The following is a 13,364-nucleotide window of genomic DNA, read 5'->3' on the forward strand; positions in this document are numbered from 1 at the left end:
AGTATGTAACATTATAAACTTCAAGCAAACCCAGTTTTTGATACACTCTCCAGCTGGCATGTACTCTGCTATAGCTATGAAATCTTTTGAACCCTCTGTAATGAAACTTGTTCCATCACAGTTGCGGGGTCCGCCACACCTGCACTGGATTCAAATGGCGTACACATGCACTCATGCTTATTTGGTAAATAATGATGTAACCTGGAAGATCAGAACAGTTGGTCCCAGGACAGTACAATGAATCTGTTCAGTGTTAACAATGTAAATACATTCTGACAGGCAGAGATCCTGCTCCCAGTGATCGACAAACTCTTCTCAAATAGAACTACCGGGATTATGAAGATGTTCTTAGCATTTATTTCCAACAGTAACATCAAGCATTGCCAGATCAACCTATAACTTTTCTGGCTATAACAGATATTTTTATAACAAAAAGCATTTTATCAAATGACAATGTGAAAACAATGAGACATTGTAAAACATGGTCCTTCATAGTTACCTTGCGAGACAGCTGGCTTTGTGAGGTGATGTGATCTTGCAGTTCCATCTTGCCAGACTTCAAGCTATGCACCTGTGGCTGAATACACAGAGATATAACTGATCAGCTTTCTATGAGGAACTCTTGGCAGCTGTAGATGTGGCTTCGATTTAAAAAACAGAGAAAGAAGCAACTGTTTGAAAACAACAAATGCAACTCCACAAGAGGTTAGCATAACTGCTTTAGCATCAGTTATAGGAAATTAAGTTTAAATTAACAACTTTTCTTGTTTTCGCTCTTCTCTTGACTGGCTGTGGTAAGAGTTTGATTTACCAACTGGATCCTTTGCTGGTAGCGCTCTCCTACTGATGATCTGATTGGCTGAGGTTAGCCTGTGATAGACAGTAAGTCAGTCAGTAAAGACGAGCAGAGCTGAAGATCAGGTTATAATGCTCTGTAGGTTCCTCACTTTGAATGTAACCTGATGAGTCAGATGGTTTGTCCAATCAGTTGCTAAGTATTTTTTGAAAATGCCTACCCTTTTTCCCAAACAGTTTCAAAGGATGACTTCCTAGACAGTTCTTTTTAACAAACCATCTGACTCATCAGGTTGCATTCAAAGTGATGAACCTACAGAGCATTATAACCTGATCTTCAGCTCCGCTCGTCTTTACTGAGTTTCAGCTCATTGTTTCCTGTTTTGGGTCGCTGTCACCGCTCTTGTTTTCAGTCATTAAGTGAAGTCTCACCTTTTGAAGGGAACGTTTTTCACAGATTTAGAGGCCCAGAGGTCAGAACTTATCAAAGGGTCTCTCCAGTATGAATCATTGATGTATTACTGTACAAACATGAAACAGGACATGACTATAAAAGCCGTGTCTGCTTTACTTAAGCCTCTCGTTGGACAACATTGAAAAGTACACACACAGCATATCAACCGGTGTTTTTCCAGAAGGCTTAAGAGGAGATCTGAGATGATAAAACACAGATGTGCTCGCACCGTTCAGCATCAAGAGCCACCGTAACTCTAAACCACACGCTTGTATCTCAGACAATGGTGTGTTTTTGGAAGATTTACGCAATGGAAAAAAAACATGTTATGGTTATGAAGATGGAAGGCTAGGGTTTCCTGGCGGAGGGAACGACAGTCGGAGTGTGGAAATGGTCGGATGTTGCTTGTTGTCCAATAGCCGCAGTTTCACTGCTTGTTTCTTGCAAATCATGTTACACAAACAAGCATGATTAACTTGATATCTCAGGAAATTGAATAATAGTGGGGCTCATGGTTCACTGCAGAAAGGAAATAAGTTCTGTGATTGTGCTGCCAGGTTGTTCGTGTTCTGGTTCTCCTGCAGTGCCAGAATGAGTTCAAGAGTTTGTCACAGAGGAAAACACGGCAGACAATTTCACGTTAGTGCACATTTCAATGATCAACAGCATGTTTGTGGTGGAAATTATGTTTTGGAATGTAAGATTTGATGTGCTAGTCAGTGTGGCGGTTTCAGAAGGCAGACCATTGATGTCATCCTGTCCAATTGTGTGTCCATGTTGTATTTATGTTCCTCCACTTTGTTTTTTTGTTGTTCGTTTAGGTTCATCTTGGTCTTCAGCTGCCTGGTCCTCTCTGTGTTCTCAACCATTCCAGCTCATCAGGACTTCTCCTCCTACTGTCTCCTCATCCTGGTAAGAGACCGCACAACCATCAGCATCACCATCTTTAAACCTCTTCTGAAAAAATTATTTAACGGATACTTTTCAAAAAATTGAGATACAGCCATAGATGTGGCATATATTGATACACAAAATATATCTCAGTATTTTTAAAATCTCTTCAAAAGCGCTTTATTAATGCTGGAACTGGTCAACAAAATCAAGTATCACAATATATTTGACCAAATCTTTGACATTGTGAAATGAAAACATTTTTAGTTTACTATCATCAGTGATGTAATGTAACTAAGTACATTTACTGAAGTACTGTACTTAAGTACAATTTTGAGGTTCTTGTACTTTACTTGCGTGTGTCCATTCTCTGCAACTTTATACTTCCACTTCATTACATTTTAAAGGTAAATATTGTACTTTTACTCCACTACATTTATCAAGTGACTTAAGTTACTTTGCAGATTGCAGGCTGTATCAGAGCCAAAGTTGCAACCTTTTTAATTAATTTTATCAGCAATCTGATTACTGATTCCAATATGCACAAAAACGCTGAATATTGGATCTAATCATGAACCAAGTCGATAACCAGTCTACCCCTAGTATACAGTGTACACATACATGTAAATATATGTATAATTTATTTATTTCTACTTGTACTTTTGATACTTTAGAACAGTTAATACCACATCCTTTAAGACTTATAAGACTCAAGTACTTTTTGTATAGGTGACTTTCACTTTTACCAAAGTAATATTTCAACACAATATCTGCACCTTTACTCAAGTAAGACTTTTGGGTACTTAATACAACACTGTATATCATACACGTCTTGATGGCTACTAATCAACATCCTCTGTTCAGAATATGAATGGGATTTTCACTCCCTCACGGTTGGGCTCTATAAGAAATAACAAGTCTCGACCTCTAGATCAGTAGCTCATTTTTCAAGTGTTTGAAACTGGGAACCCAGCTGACGAGAAGTGCTAATAACAGTAAATGGAGTTCAAAGCTGCATTCACACAGAAAGTCAGGAACAAGCTGCTGGTGGGCAAAAAGCATTTTTAAAAGACTCCATTTTCAGTTATTCAGAGGCCTGTAACTGAAAGGAGAGGTAGCTTTTGTTATACAGTCGAGTATTTACTGCACATGATTGCCCCTGCAGCGGTAAATACCATTTTACAAATTGCACTGCGCTAATTGCATCAGTGTTATTATCTAATGGAAGCTGAATCAAAGTCGCGCATTAACAGACGACCTGTCAGAGTCATTACCAGATACACACTTTGTCAACCTGACATCCATTTTAATGACATGAACATTGCAATAATGATGTGTAATAATGATGACATTGACGTACAATGATTGATGTATGATGTGTGTGTCTTTAACCAAACAACTTGCCAAAACAAGTGTTGTTTCTGTGATCTTGGACAGGAGTTTGTGATGATTGTGGTGTTTGGGTTGGAGTACATCGTCCGTATCTGGTCGGCAGGATGCTGCTGTCGCTACAGAGGATGGCAGGGACGACTGCGCTTTGCCAGGAAGCCTTTCTGCGTCATAGGTGGGTTGTTGAACCTTTTTTGTTGAGTCTCTTTTGTGGAAACAGACACAGATAAATCCTCGCAAAAAAGGATTTTTTTCCTCCCCTGCAGCAGTACCATTTCCTCTCCTTCATCGTTTCACCTCTCGGTTGCCTTCTAGTTGCCCTCTAGTGGTCTGCAGCTGTCCTCTCTGTGAAAGCAGTTTGATGTCAAACGTAAGCACTGTTCCACTGCATGCTATTGACCATAGTTTGCTCGTGTCATTTTCAGTTGTGGTCAGAGCTCGTAAGAGCAGAGAGCATTTACGTAATGAGGTCACATTAACTGCCTTTTATTCTTTCCACTGTTTAGACGTGGGTCTCTCTGCTCTTGGAAAGTACAGTAGGGTGCTCGAGGGAGAGCAGGGCTTAGACGTCACGCAGGGCGCCGTGAGCCCCCATCGTAATACTTTGTGGTGGGTGCTGAAGTTTGCCAGCAGTGAGGGAATATGAGCAAAACAAAAGGCCAAAAATAAAGCCAGAGAAAGAGAGAGAGAAGCTGGGAGACGGAGTCTGACAGACAGTGTGAAAAAATTAGAGCGATGAAGGGACGAAGTGAGGAAATGAGGACCTGAGCAGTAGAGAGCGAGATGGAGGTGACGCATGTACACACGATCATCAGTGCTATCAAGTTTTTGTAGCCTTGACAGATATACCACATTATGAAAACTGGGTGTATCAGTCAGCTCTCACTGTGTTCTCTCTTCCTTACAGAGAGAAACCCTGTGACTGTGCTGCGTCATGTTTTCATGTTTCACTGTGTGATGTAATCAAATTCATCATGCATAAGAGAAGGGGATTATGGGAGTATGAAATCCATTTTTAACAGACAAAAACAATACATGTTTTGATGTCACCTGAGGACTTTTTATTTACAGTGCAGATAGAGGAGTAAATGATGTGAACTTTTTTGACTGATTTGGCTCCAGAAGATTATGACGCTGTAGTGAAAACAATACATGAGTAAATACATAATGAAAGCAGCAACATTTGCAGCTAAATGTTTCGGTCATCAGTTTCATCTACAGTGGCACCAGTTTGTTATCATAAAGGGAACAACAACATTTTTTGTCTAGTGATAAGGCAACAGCAGATAGTTTTTATAAAATGATGTGTATGATATCAGTTAATCCCATTTCTTTGGGAGAAGAGCTAATCACTAAAATCAAACATGCCTCCAGTCAATCAGTTGTATTTGTTGGGGAGCCATTCCTAAAAATCATGGCATTTAAACATGTAACTGCACAATATTCTGCTTCCATAACATGTCATATTTCAGACTAGTGGAAAGAAAGCATCCAAAATACAGGGGGTTATTTTTGTTCATTTCAGATTTCAAGTCTGGACATTTATGCAAATTAGTGCATATTTGATAAATTCATATATATATATATATATATATATTACACATAAAATATATGAGACCTTGTAATACAAAATAATTGTCCTTATGTAAGTAATCAACTAGGACTATTTCTTGGTGATATCATTGGTTAAAATGCCTATTTACAATTTTTGTCAAAAAATATGTGGAATTTTACAATACATGTCTTTCAAGGCCGTTTTCTCATATTAGAGCCAGAAGTCTCCACTTTAGTAGCACTTACATACATCAAACATTGTTATATTCTGAAGGTTTTAACAGAGGGATTTGTTTCTTTCAAAGCCTGATTTCAAGAACATTTCATTCCAGAACATGGTGAAAATAGAGAGGGAGGTTGTTGACAGTATGATTTGATAAAAAGAGTGAGAAAAAAAAAATATATAGAAAACTGGCCAGTAACAAATATCTTCCCGGCTGGCCAGTGAGAGCTGAGTCAGTCAGTGTCTGTTCTTTTTACGATATGCTTTCATAATGTAGCTTTCTCCTGCTGGTTTCTACATTCTTACCAACTGGTGCTTTTGGGTTGACTGACCAGATCATTTTCAGATTCAGTAGATTTCTAGCTCAAATCACATTGCTTGACTTTGAAATCCCTGTTCAAAGTGATAAGACTGGCCATCAGAATGAAGAGCAAACATAAGTTTAATTTTCTAGATGCAACATCAACTTATTATATGTTAAATACATGTCAATGACGTCTATGTATTGTGTTGCAGAGATATCTACAGAAGTTAGGATGCTAACCAGCTAGCCCCGGCCCAACCTGTCTCTGATACCGCTTTGAACCACAAGAGGCAATAACGTGATAGTTTTGACTGGGTGATATATGCGAGTGTCCAGTTCATATCCTACTCTAATAAGTATCATGGCTAACTGAGCTACTTGCTAATGGCAGCTAGTTGCTAGAGCCAAACAAAGCTACAGCAAAGAGTATAATGAGCAGCAGTTAGCGGTTATGCTGCCCCCTATAGTTTTGGAGCTATATTTGAATTCACACAAAGAACAGCATTAAAGAGCAACCTGGCAGCCTATTTTAGCTTGAAAACCCTTCCTCCACAAGTTCAAAAAAATGCAATTTGAACCCTGACACAAGGAAAAAATTGATTTTGTTTTAACTGTCCACTTCTTCCAAAGTACATGCTCACTGTTGGAGCAACTGATAACAGCTGCTGCCATAAGAGATGTCTAGTTGTCTGGTAACTTGACTGAATTGCATTGAAAGATTTTGTAGATCATAAACTTCATTTGAAGAATACATTTTCACCGTAAGAAGGTCCCAACAGATTCTGCTAAGGCAGTGACACAGCAGAGTGACGGAACAGATGTGGATGAGTGGAAGAGGGTGAGGTAGTCACAAACACTGCAACACTGATCAATACTATAAATTAGTAGCCCACAAGTAGCAGAGGTAGTACTACCGCTACTCTCCTTTTCATCTCCACACTGACACCCACACAAACACAGATACAGACCAACAAAAAAGAAAACACAACCTACTTTCCAAAAGCCCCTCCACTTGAGTGTCCTGAAGTGTTGCGTCATGGAAGAGAGCAATACTTACCCCCTATGACTGACAGTTTGCTGGCTTGTGCACTTTTACAAACATGGGCACACGCCATTTTATCCCTCATCTTCCTGTCAATCCCTTTCCTCAAGTTTCTCTCTCTGCACTTTCAAAGGGATTGAACCTGCTGCAGCTCTGCCGGGTGCCGCTGAGAGTCTCATTAATTAATTTTTCATGGTGCTTCTGCTGATTTTTCTCCTTTTTCCTCTCCCGCATATGGGTCAACTGCTCCATGATTTAGAGCGGGAACATCAGCCCCACCTTGGTCAGCATCTTCTTCCAGAAAACAAGTTCGGCATAAGGACAGGAGAGTTTCACATGGCATGTGAAGGGGGAAAAAGGAGAAAGAATGTCATTTCTTGGGTCATAGGAGCTTGTTAGTTTCGTTGCTGTGCTCTTCGTGGGTTTGATGTTGTTCATTTGTTGTTCTGTGTGAACTTCCTCTGAGCAGAGTCAAATCTGTGTGTGTGCTTGTCTGCCTGTCTGTCCTTCTGTGCCTTCGTTTGTTAATGTTTGTGTATCTGTCTGTCATGATTTGGAGCACATACGATACAGTCGGCCTCCTCTACACTATGTGCTTATGGGAAATAAGAAAAAAAAATCTGAATCTGCAGTGCAGAGATTGTGATTATTTCAGATATAATGAGTGAAAAAAATATTCTTCATAGAACAATGCTTTGAACTGTTCCTTCTTCCCCACTGTCCTGTTCGTGTCTGCAGCAGACTGTAGGAGATACACTAATAATAAATGTAATTTATTAATCACTGGCGATTAATAAAACACTCGTTAATGGGGCACCACCTCCGTTGTTTTGTCTATTTGAATAATCCGGAGGTAATTAATCAAATTCGACAGTACAAGTTTAACTTGTATCAATTCTAATCAATTTCAGATCAATTTATTCAATCTCATAAATGAAGTAGTGAATTCTACACATATCCATCGGTTCTCCACATTAAAAACAAACCTGCACAGACAACGACATACGGTTAAATATGTTTATTGACTAAATAATTCAGGTTAAATAAATGAAATGGCAATTTAAATGAATAACAACAGGTAACAGGAAATGTGAAATAACTAAGTAATGGGTTATTAGTGGAATATGGGCTGATGGTGAGATTACGATTTAGGTTGAAGCATTTAAAGATTACGGGAGTAATTTTAATACTAACGAGACCCTAAACGAATTTCTCTTAAGCTAAAAGATATGAATCAGAGCCATATACACCATCTCAGGTATCATGTGTGAATCCAGCTGTTGTGAGTGATGGAGAGCCTACTTTCTCAGCAGAGTTGCGGAGTCCGCGGCAGCGGATTCCCTCGGGTGATTTGCGGCTCTAGCTGGCAGTCCCGGTCCAATGGCCGAGGGTCAGCTCGTCCGGTATCAGTCGGTTGGGCAACTCGGTCCTTTGTCTTAGGAAGAGGGCAGCTGGTCCCGTACCGACTCAGTGCAGATCTTGGCTCAATGCCCAGCGGGATGGTACCGCTAGCGAGCGATGGGGGCTTGTCAGAGTCTTTCGTTGGAAACCGCTTGCACGGTCTCGGACACAGCAAGTTGCTGTAGTGTCGTGATGATGATTGTGATAAAGATGTTCTTCTTCGTTTCTTCGAGTGGTTTTCAGGCTCTGACTTTGTAAACTAAATTTAACTTCTTGAATAAAATAACTGAGGATGATACGTTGATCAGGCGGATCTTCCGTTGTTAGTTAATGCAAGGTAATCTAAATTAAGTTCACTTCTTCAAAAGCAGGTTACGATACTTAACTGTATAAAACAAATTAAAACAGAACTTCGTTCTGGTACAAACTTAATAAAAGAAACTAATCAATACTGCGAAAAATATAAAGTGAGAAAAATCAACGCGTGAGCACTTCTGCTGATATCGCTGTCTTGGAGCGTGTTTCAAAGTAAAGTAAAGAGCTTCGAAAATAAGTTACAAAAGAAAACTTTAAACAAAACTTAAACTAAACAAAACTGAAAACTAAAAACAACTTTTTAAAACTGACTCGAGAGACGTGATCTCTCCGTTTTATTATTTGCAAATCGAGGCGTGTCTAGGCGGGGCTTACCAGCTTTTGTCTCCAAGATTTAGTGGAGGTGTGAAGATTCACAGATACTCACTAAACTAAACTTATAGTTTTAAACGTTTCAAAACAGTGCTTCACCTTTCACAGTTTCTCACCATGGCTCAATAGATGTACTTTGTCTATCATGAAAAGGATTATGACGTGATTAAACATTAATTATACATACTTCAGCTTAATACTTGTTAAACAAAGACATATCAGAGTCATTTACTGGTTATAACCATGAACATATTAAACAGAATATTTCTCGTCCAACTGTACCAGGACTCACCATCAGGAGGTGCTGTGGTTCCACCGAACACAGTACAGATTAAACATTAAAATTTGATTTCAGTCAATCTTAATCGTAGAGAAACGGGAAAAAGATCAGTTTTATGAACTTCTCTTACTGTTTCTTAATGTGTTAGAAATAAGATTGTGAGATACTGACTTAATGGTTAATTAGAAATGGTCTGAAATCTGGAAGAATACAGAGGCCATTTGAATGGAATGTCCCAAAGATAAGGATACCAGACATGTCGTAAATAACAGACGGGAGTATTGGCATAGAACAACTCAGCAGAAGGTGTCTGGTGTCCACTCTGGAGAGTGTGTTTGTGGATCAGGAGTCATAGAGACAGAGAGAGAGCCATAGGTAGAAAGAAATACAGTAAAACAAAGGGGGAGAGAGCCATTTGATGTGTTAATTAATTTACACATGTAAAGACTCTGTATTGACACCTTCTGATGACCAGTTCGTTCGTCCCTCCTGGTGAACTGGCAGAGGATTCAACATTACCTGTGGTTTATCTGTTTGGAAGGGAGAGAAAGTTCATCCAAAGGCTTTGGGTTGTAAATTAATTAAAACTGTCCTCATTTGAAGTCTTTATGGTCCAGGAAAGCACTGTCCTCTCTGCCAGGAGATAAGATGGCGCCCCTGTAGCCTGTAAATCGTGAAAGGGGTTAACAAGAACAACAGGGCCTCAATGTAATGCAGAGGCGATGGAGATATGTTCCTACAAGACCAATGTGCCAGGAGACGTATATATAAACATATAGTGTATATAAGGAGAGTGCACAGTACATTATTGGACTTGCCACATTCAGGATTTACAGCTGAGTTGACATCAGTGCATTGCTGTTATTGCAGCTACATGATAGACATCAAGACTGTGCCAGGTATTCTTGTCTGCAGGCTCGGATGAGTCTGTCTCAGAGGCCAGGTTGAGATGCATTTTATTTCAGCCATGATTTTTTTAAAAACAAACATTTTGCTTCGACAATCAAGTTGGAGCTACAGAAGAAAGCATATGAGAGCTGCACCGAGGACAAAGTACTTAGATCAGGGGTCTCAAACTCAAATTATCCTGGGGCCATTGTTGGTCTTGTCATCTCGTAGGAGGGCCACTTTAGTGTTCAAGCACTGCAAGAAAGTGCAATGTTTCTGAAGATTTAGGTTTTTTTTTACATTATTGACATAACAATGCAAACTTTTTAAAAATTTTTGTATATTTTTTGTAGCATCTGTTCAAAATGTAACATGGGCATTTCCTCCACAGCTCCACTTAATTTAATTCCTAACTATTCCATCGCTTTGAAGCCAAATCTTTTTAATGACTTTGTCTGTCGCCACACCTTGCAGTGTAGCACTTATTTTGGTGTTTCGGCACATTCTCCAGGCTCTGTTTTCATATCAGTCTGCTTTTCTGGTGATGAGTTTGAGGCTGTCTTCTCCTCAGGTGGGGGAGGTGTTCTCCCGGTAGTCATGTGGTTTGCAGACACTTCCTTAAAATACTTCGATGTGGTCACCATCAGGTTAAAAAAATCCCTCAAAACTCTTTGAACATATACTGAAGACACCCAGACAGTTGATTTTACAAATTGGTGTGGATTATCATAGCAAATTTGCATAAATATCGGTGGGTGAGCGGAGCTCGTCTGCTGTGCCGGCGCCGCCATCTTGCTCGACGTACCCACTTGACTGGCACATAAGTTTTTACATGGTGGTCTGGTTCACACCAATTACATTAATTGCCCACTGCACCAACTGTCATTTTACTTTTCAAAATCAATAGTCTGATGACGGACACTATGATTACAAACTGCCGGAGCCGTCTAATTTGTGCAGCAATGGGGTCAGCAACAGAGTGGCAGGAGTCACATTAACTTTTAGTGTGGAGAGAGTTAGAGCTGACTGACAACATGATGGCTGAGGATTTGTTGTCAAAGCGTCAAGCACAGGTACCTATTTTGGTAATATGTCATATTTAAACTCAGTCAAAATAGAAAACCTGATAACGTAAATGAAGGAAAGGGAGTTGTTACCTCACTTTTTGACATCAAATCCATTGAAGATTGCAGGAAGAGAACGAAGAATGAAATCATACTTAATACAAAACTACAAACACTACAAAACAACATGACTTATTAGGGGAAAGAGTGTTTTAGAATATAATTTCCATTCCGTTAGATATATTTGGACATTTCTACAACTAAAATGTATAATGGTGATGGCAGATATAATGTATCCAGTGTTGACTGTAATATATTATAATTGGTGCAGATTCCTGATTGTGTTTTGGTGAAACCTTTGTGTGTTTTTCCTCTCCGCCCTCCAGACATCATAGTGCTGATAGCGTCAGTAGCGGTGGTGTCGGCGGGAAGCCAGGGCAACATCTTCGCCACCTCTGTCCTGCGGAGCCTTCGCTTCCTGCAGATCCTACGCATGGTGCGGATGGACCGAAGAGGAGGTACCTGGAAGCTTCTGGGCTCTGTAGTCTACGCACACAGCAAGGTTGGCTAATACAGATGAATGGGCAATAAACACACAAACATGTATTGCTGTTAGCTACAGGACAAGATCCCTGGGAACTGACAAGGTTTCCTGTTGGTACCTGCGAGCATGGGGCCTTGGCCTTGTGACCACCATGCTGATATAGTATAGTATCTTTACATGCACGCTAATAAGTTGATCCTAACATGAGTTCTGACATGAATACAGGAGTACTGCAGTAACTTTTCTGCCATTCTACAATATTTAAAAATTCAATAACAAGTGCTATGAACTTTTTATTTATTCACTCACTATCTTATTATCTGACAGGAATTTAGTATAAAATTGCAAAACAATATCAAATTCATAAAATTATAATTTTCATAGCACTTTCTATCACAATTGTCAGTGATATAGCCAACAGTGATATAGCCTATTCATTTGTCTTACATTCTAGTTTTCGGCTTTTTAAAAAGTTTGCAATTACTGAAAGGGAGAGACATCGTTTGATTGTACAGACATTGAGACACTGATTGTACCACAGCAGTCAAGCAACAGATTCAGCTGGGGTACAGCAGCACCGCTGCACAATGCTGACTTGGGTACGGGTGTAGTTAAATCAAAATACTTTAAAGGAGGCCCAACACAAATCTCCTGGGACCAGGCAGTTTTAACTCTGCTGCAGATGGGAGGGGAAGTCAAAAAATCAACAGTGGTTCCAGGATTTGGCTAGCACTAACCAAGAGAATGGGGTCAACAAGTATTCAAAAGAAGATCTAGCAGATCATTACGATACAAAAGCAAAGCATGCCAAGTCAAACATTTCGACAAATTTATCACTTGTTACTGACTGGAGGTTTTTCTTTGCCATTATCGCCAAGTGCTTGCTCATGGGGGAGTGTTGGGGTATGGGTATGCATCTCTTTATCATTGCTAACACAGAGTAAAATGACATGTTTAACCTGCCAGACCAGAGAAGACACAAAATCAATGTGGTGCAGGAATGAATCATGCCTGCAGGTGCAGGCAGGAGTGTAACACACACACTGTGGGAGGAGAAAAACTGAGATCAAGAAAAAAATAAGAACACTAGGAGCAGTGACCTTGGTGAAGCTCAGTACTGTGTTAGTGCTGCAGTGTTGGTTTTATAGTCATTTTTGAAGTAACACTTAGTGGTGGTGTCATTTTCTTATATTGTGTCCCCTTCATGTGTGTTAATGGTATTTACAACACATTATAAACACATTTAAATATAATGTATACTATACATTAGACTATATCCATATCGACTTTCTTTGTATCTTTGGGAATGCCATCAATCACTTTGTCTGATTCACTGAATTAAGGTATTTATATATTGTGAAATAGATTGTTAATATTCAGTTACCAAATATTACACAACTTAAAAGGTAGCAGTAACATGGTGTTGAACTTGAAGTATTCAGAGTAGACTCCTCAGTGTTTCAGGCATTTCTTGCCTTTTCTTACCTCAACTCACCCTCGTCTCTCTGTGCTTCACCTGGACCGACCAACACAAATCCATCAACTTCTTTTAACTTCTATCTTAGATCAGTATGACCCACAGAGAGGCAGAGGCCAGGACAGGCCATTGTTGCTGGCGTAGTTCTTCTTTATTTTTTACAAAGCTGCACATTCAAACTGAATAATCAACATCACATTTCAGATGAAAAGGTCAATGATGTAAGTAGTGAGTCCGTGTTTCTAAGGGCTTTTCAGAGAGAGAGTTTTTGGGGCCACTGAAGATGATTCATGTAAGTCTCTGGCCAGACAGATGTTTCTTCTAGTGGATTTTGAGTAAAAAATGAAAAAAAAAATGACCCGAACAACCAA

At 39.6% G+C, this 13,364-nt stretch overlaps 1 protein-coding gene across 1 annotated transcript in view; it reads left to right on the plus strand.

Annotated features, from left to right (window-relative positions):
• The window catches only part of LOC140996182 (potassium voltage-gated channel subfamily KQT member 5-like), a 126,552-nt gene that overhangs the window by 92,409 nt on the left and 20,779 nt on the right, over positions 1-13,364 (plus strand). The window contains exons 2-4 of the mRNA XM_073466489.1: positions 2,071-2,161; positions 3,578-3,704; positions 11,359-11,534. Of these exons, the coding sequence (XP_073322590.1) occupies positions 2,071-2,161; positions 3,578-3,704; positions 11,359-11,534 (394 nt within the window). The remainder of the gene's footprint in view (positions 1-2,070; positions 2,162-3,577; positions 3,705-11,358; positions 11,535-13,364) is intronic.

This window comes from Pagrus major, chromosome 1, assembly GCF_040436345.1.
Source record: "Pagrus major chromosome 1, Pma_NU_1.0".
NCBI classification, from domain to species: Eukaryota; Metazoa; Chordata; class Actinopteri; order Spariformes; family Sparidae; genus Pagrus; species Pagrus major.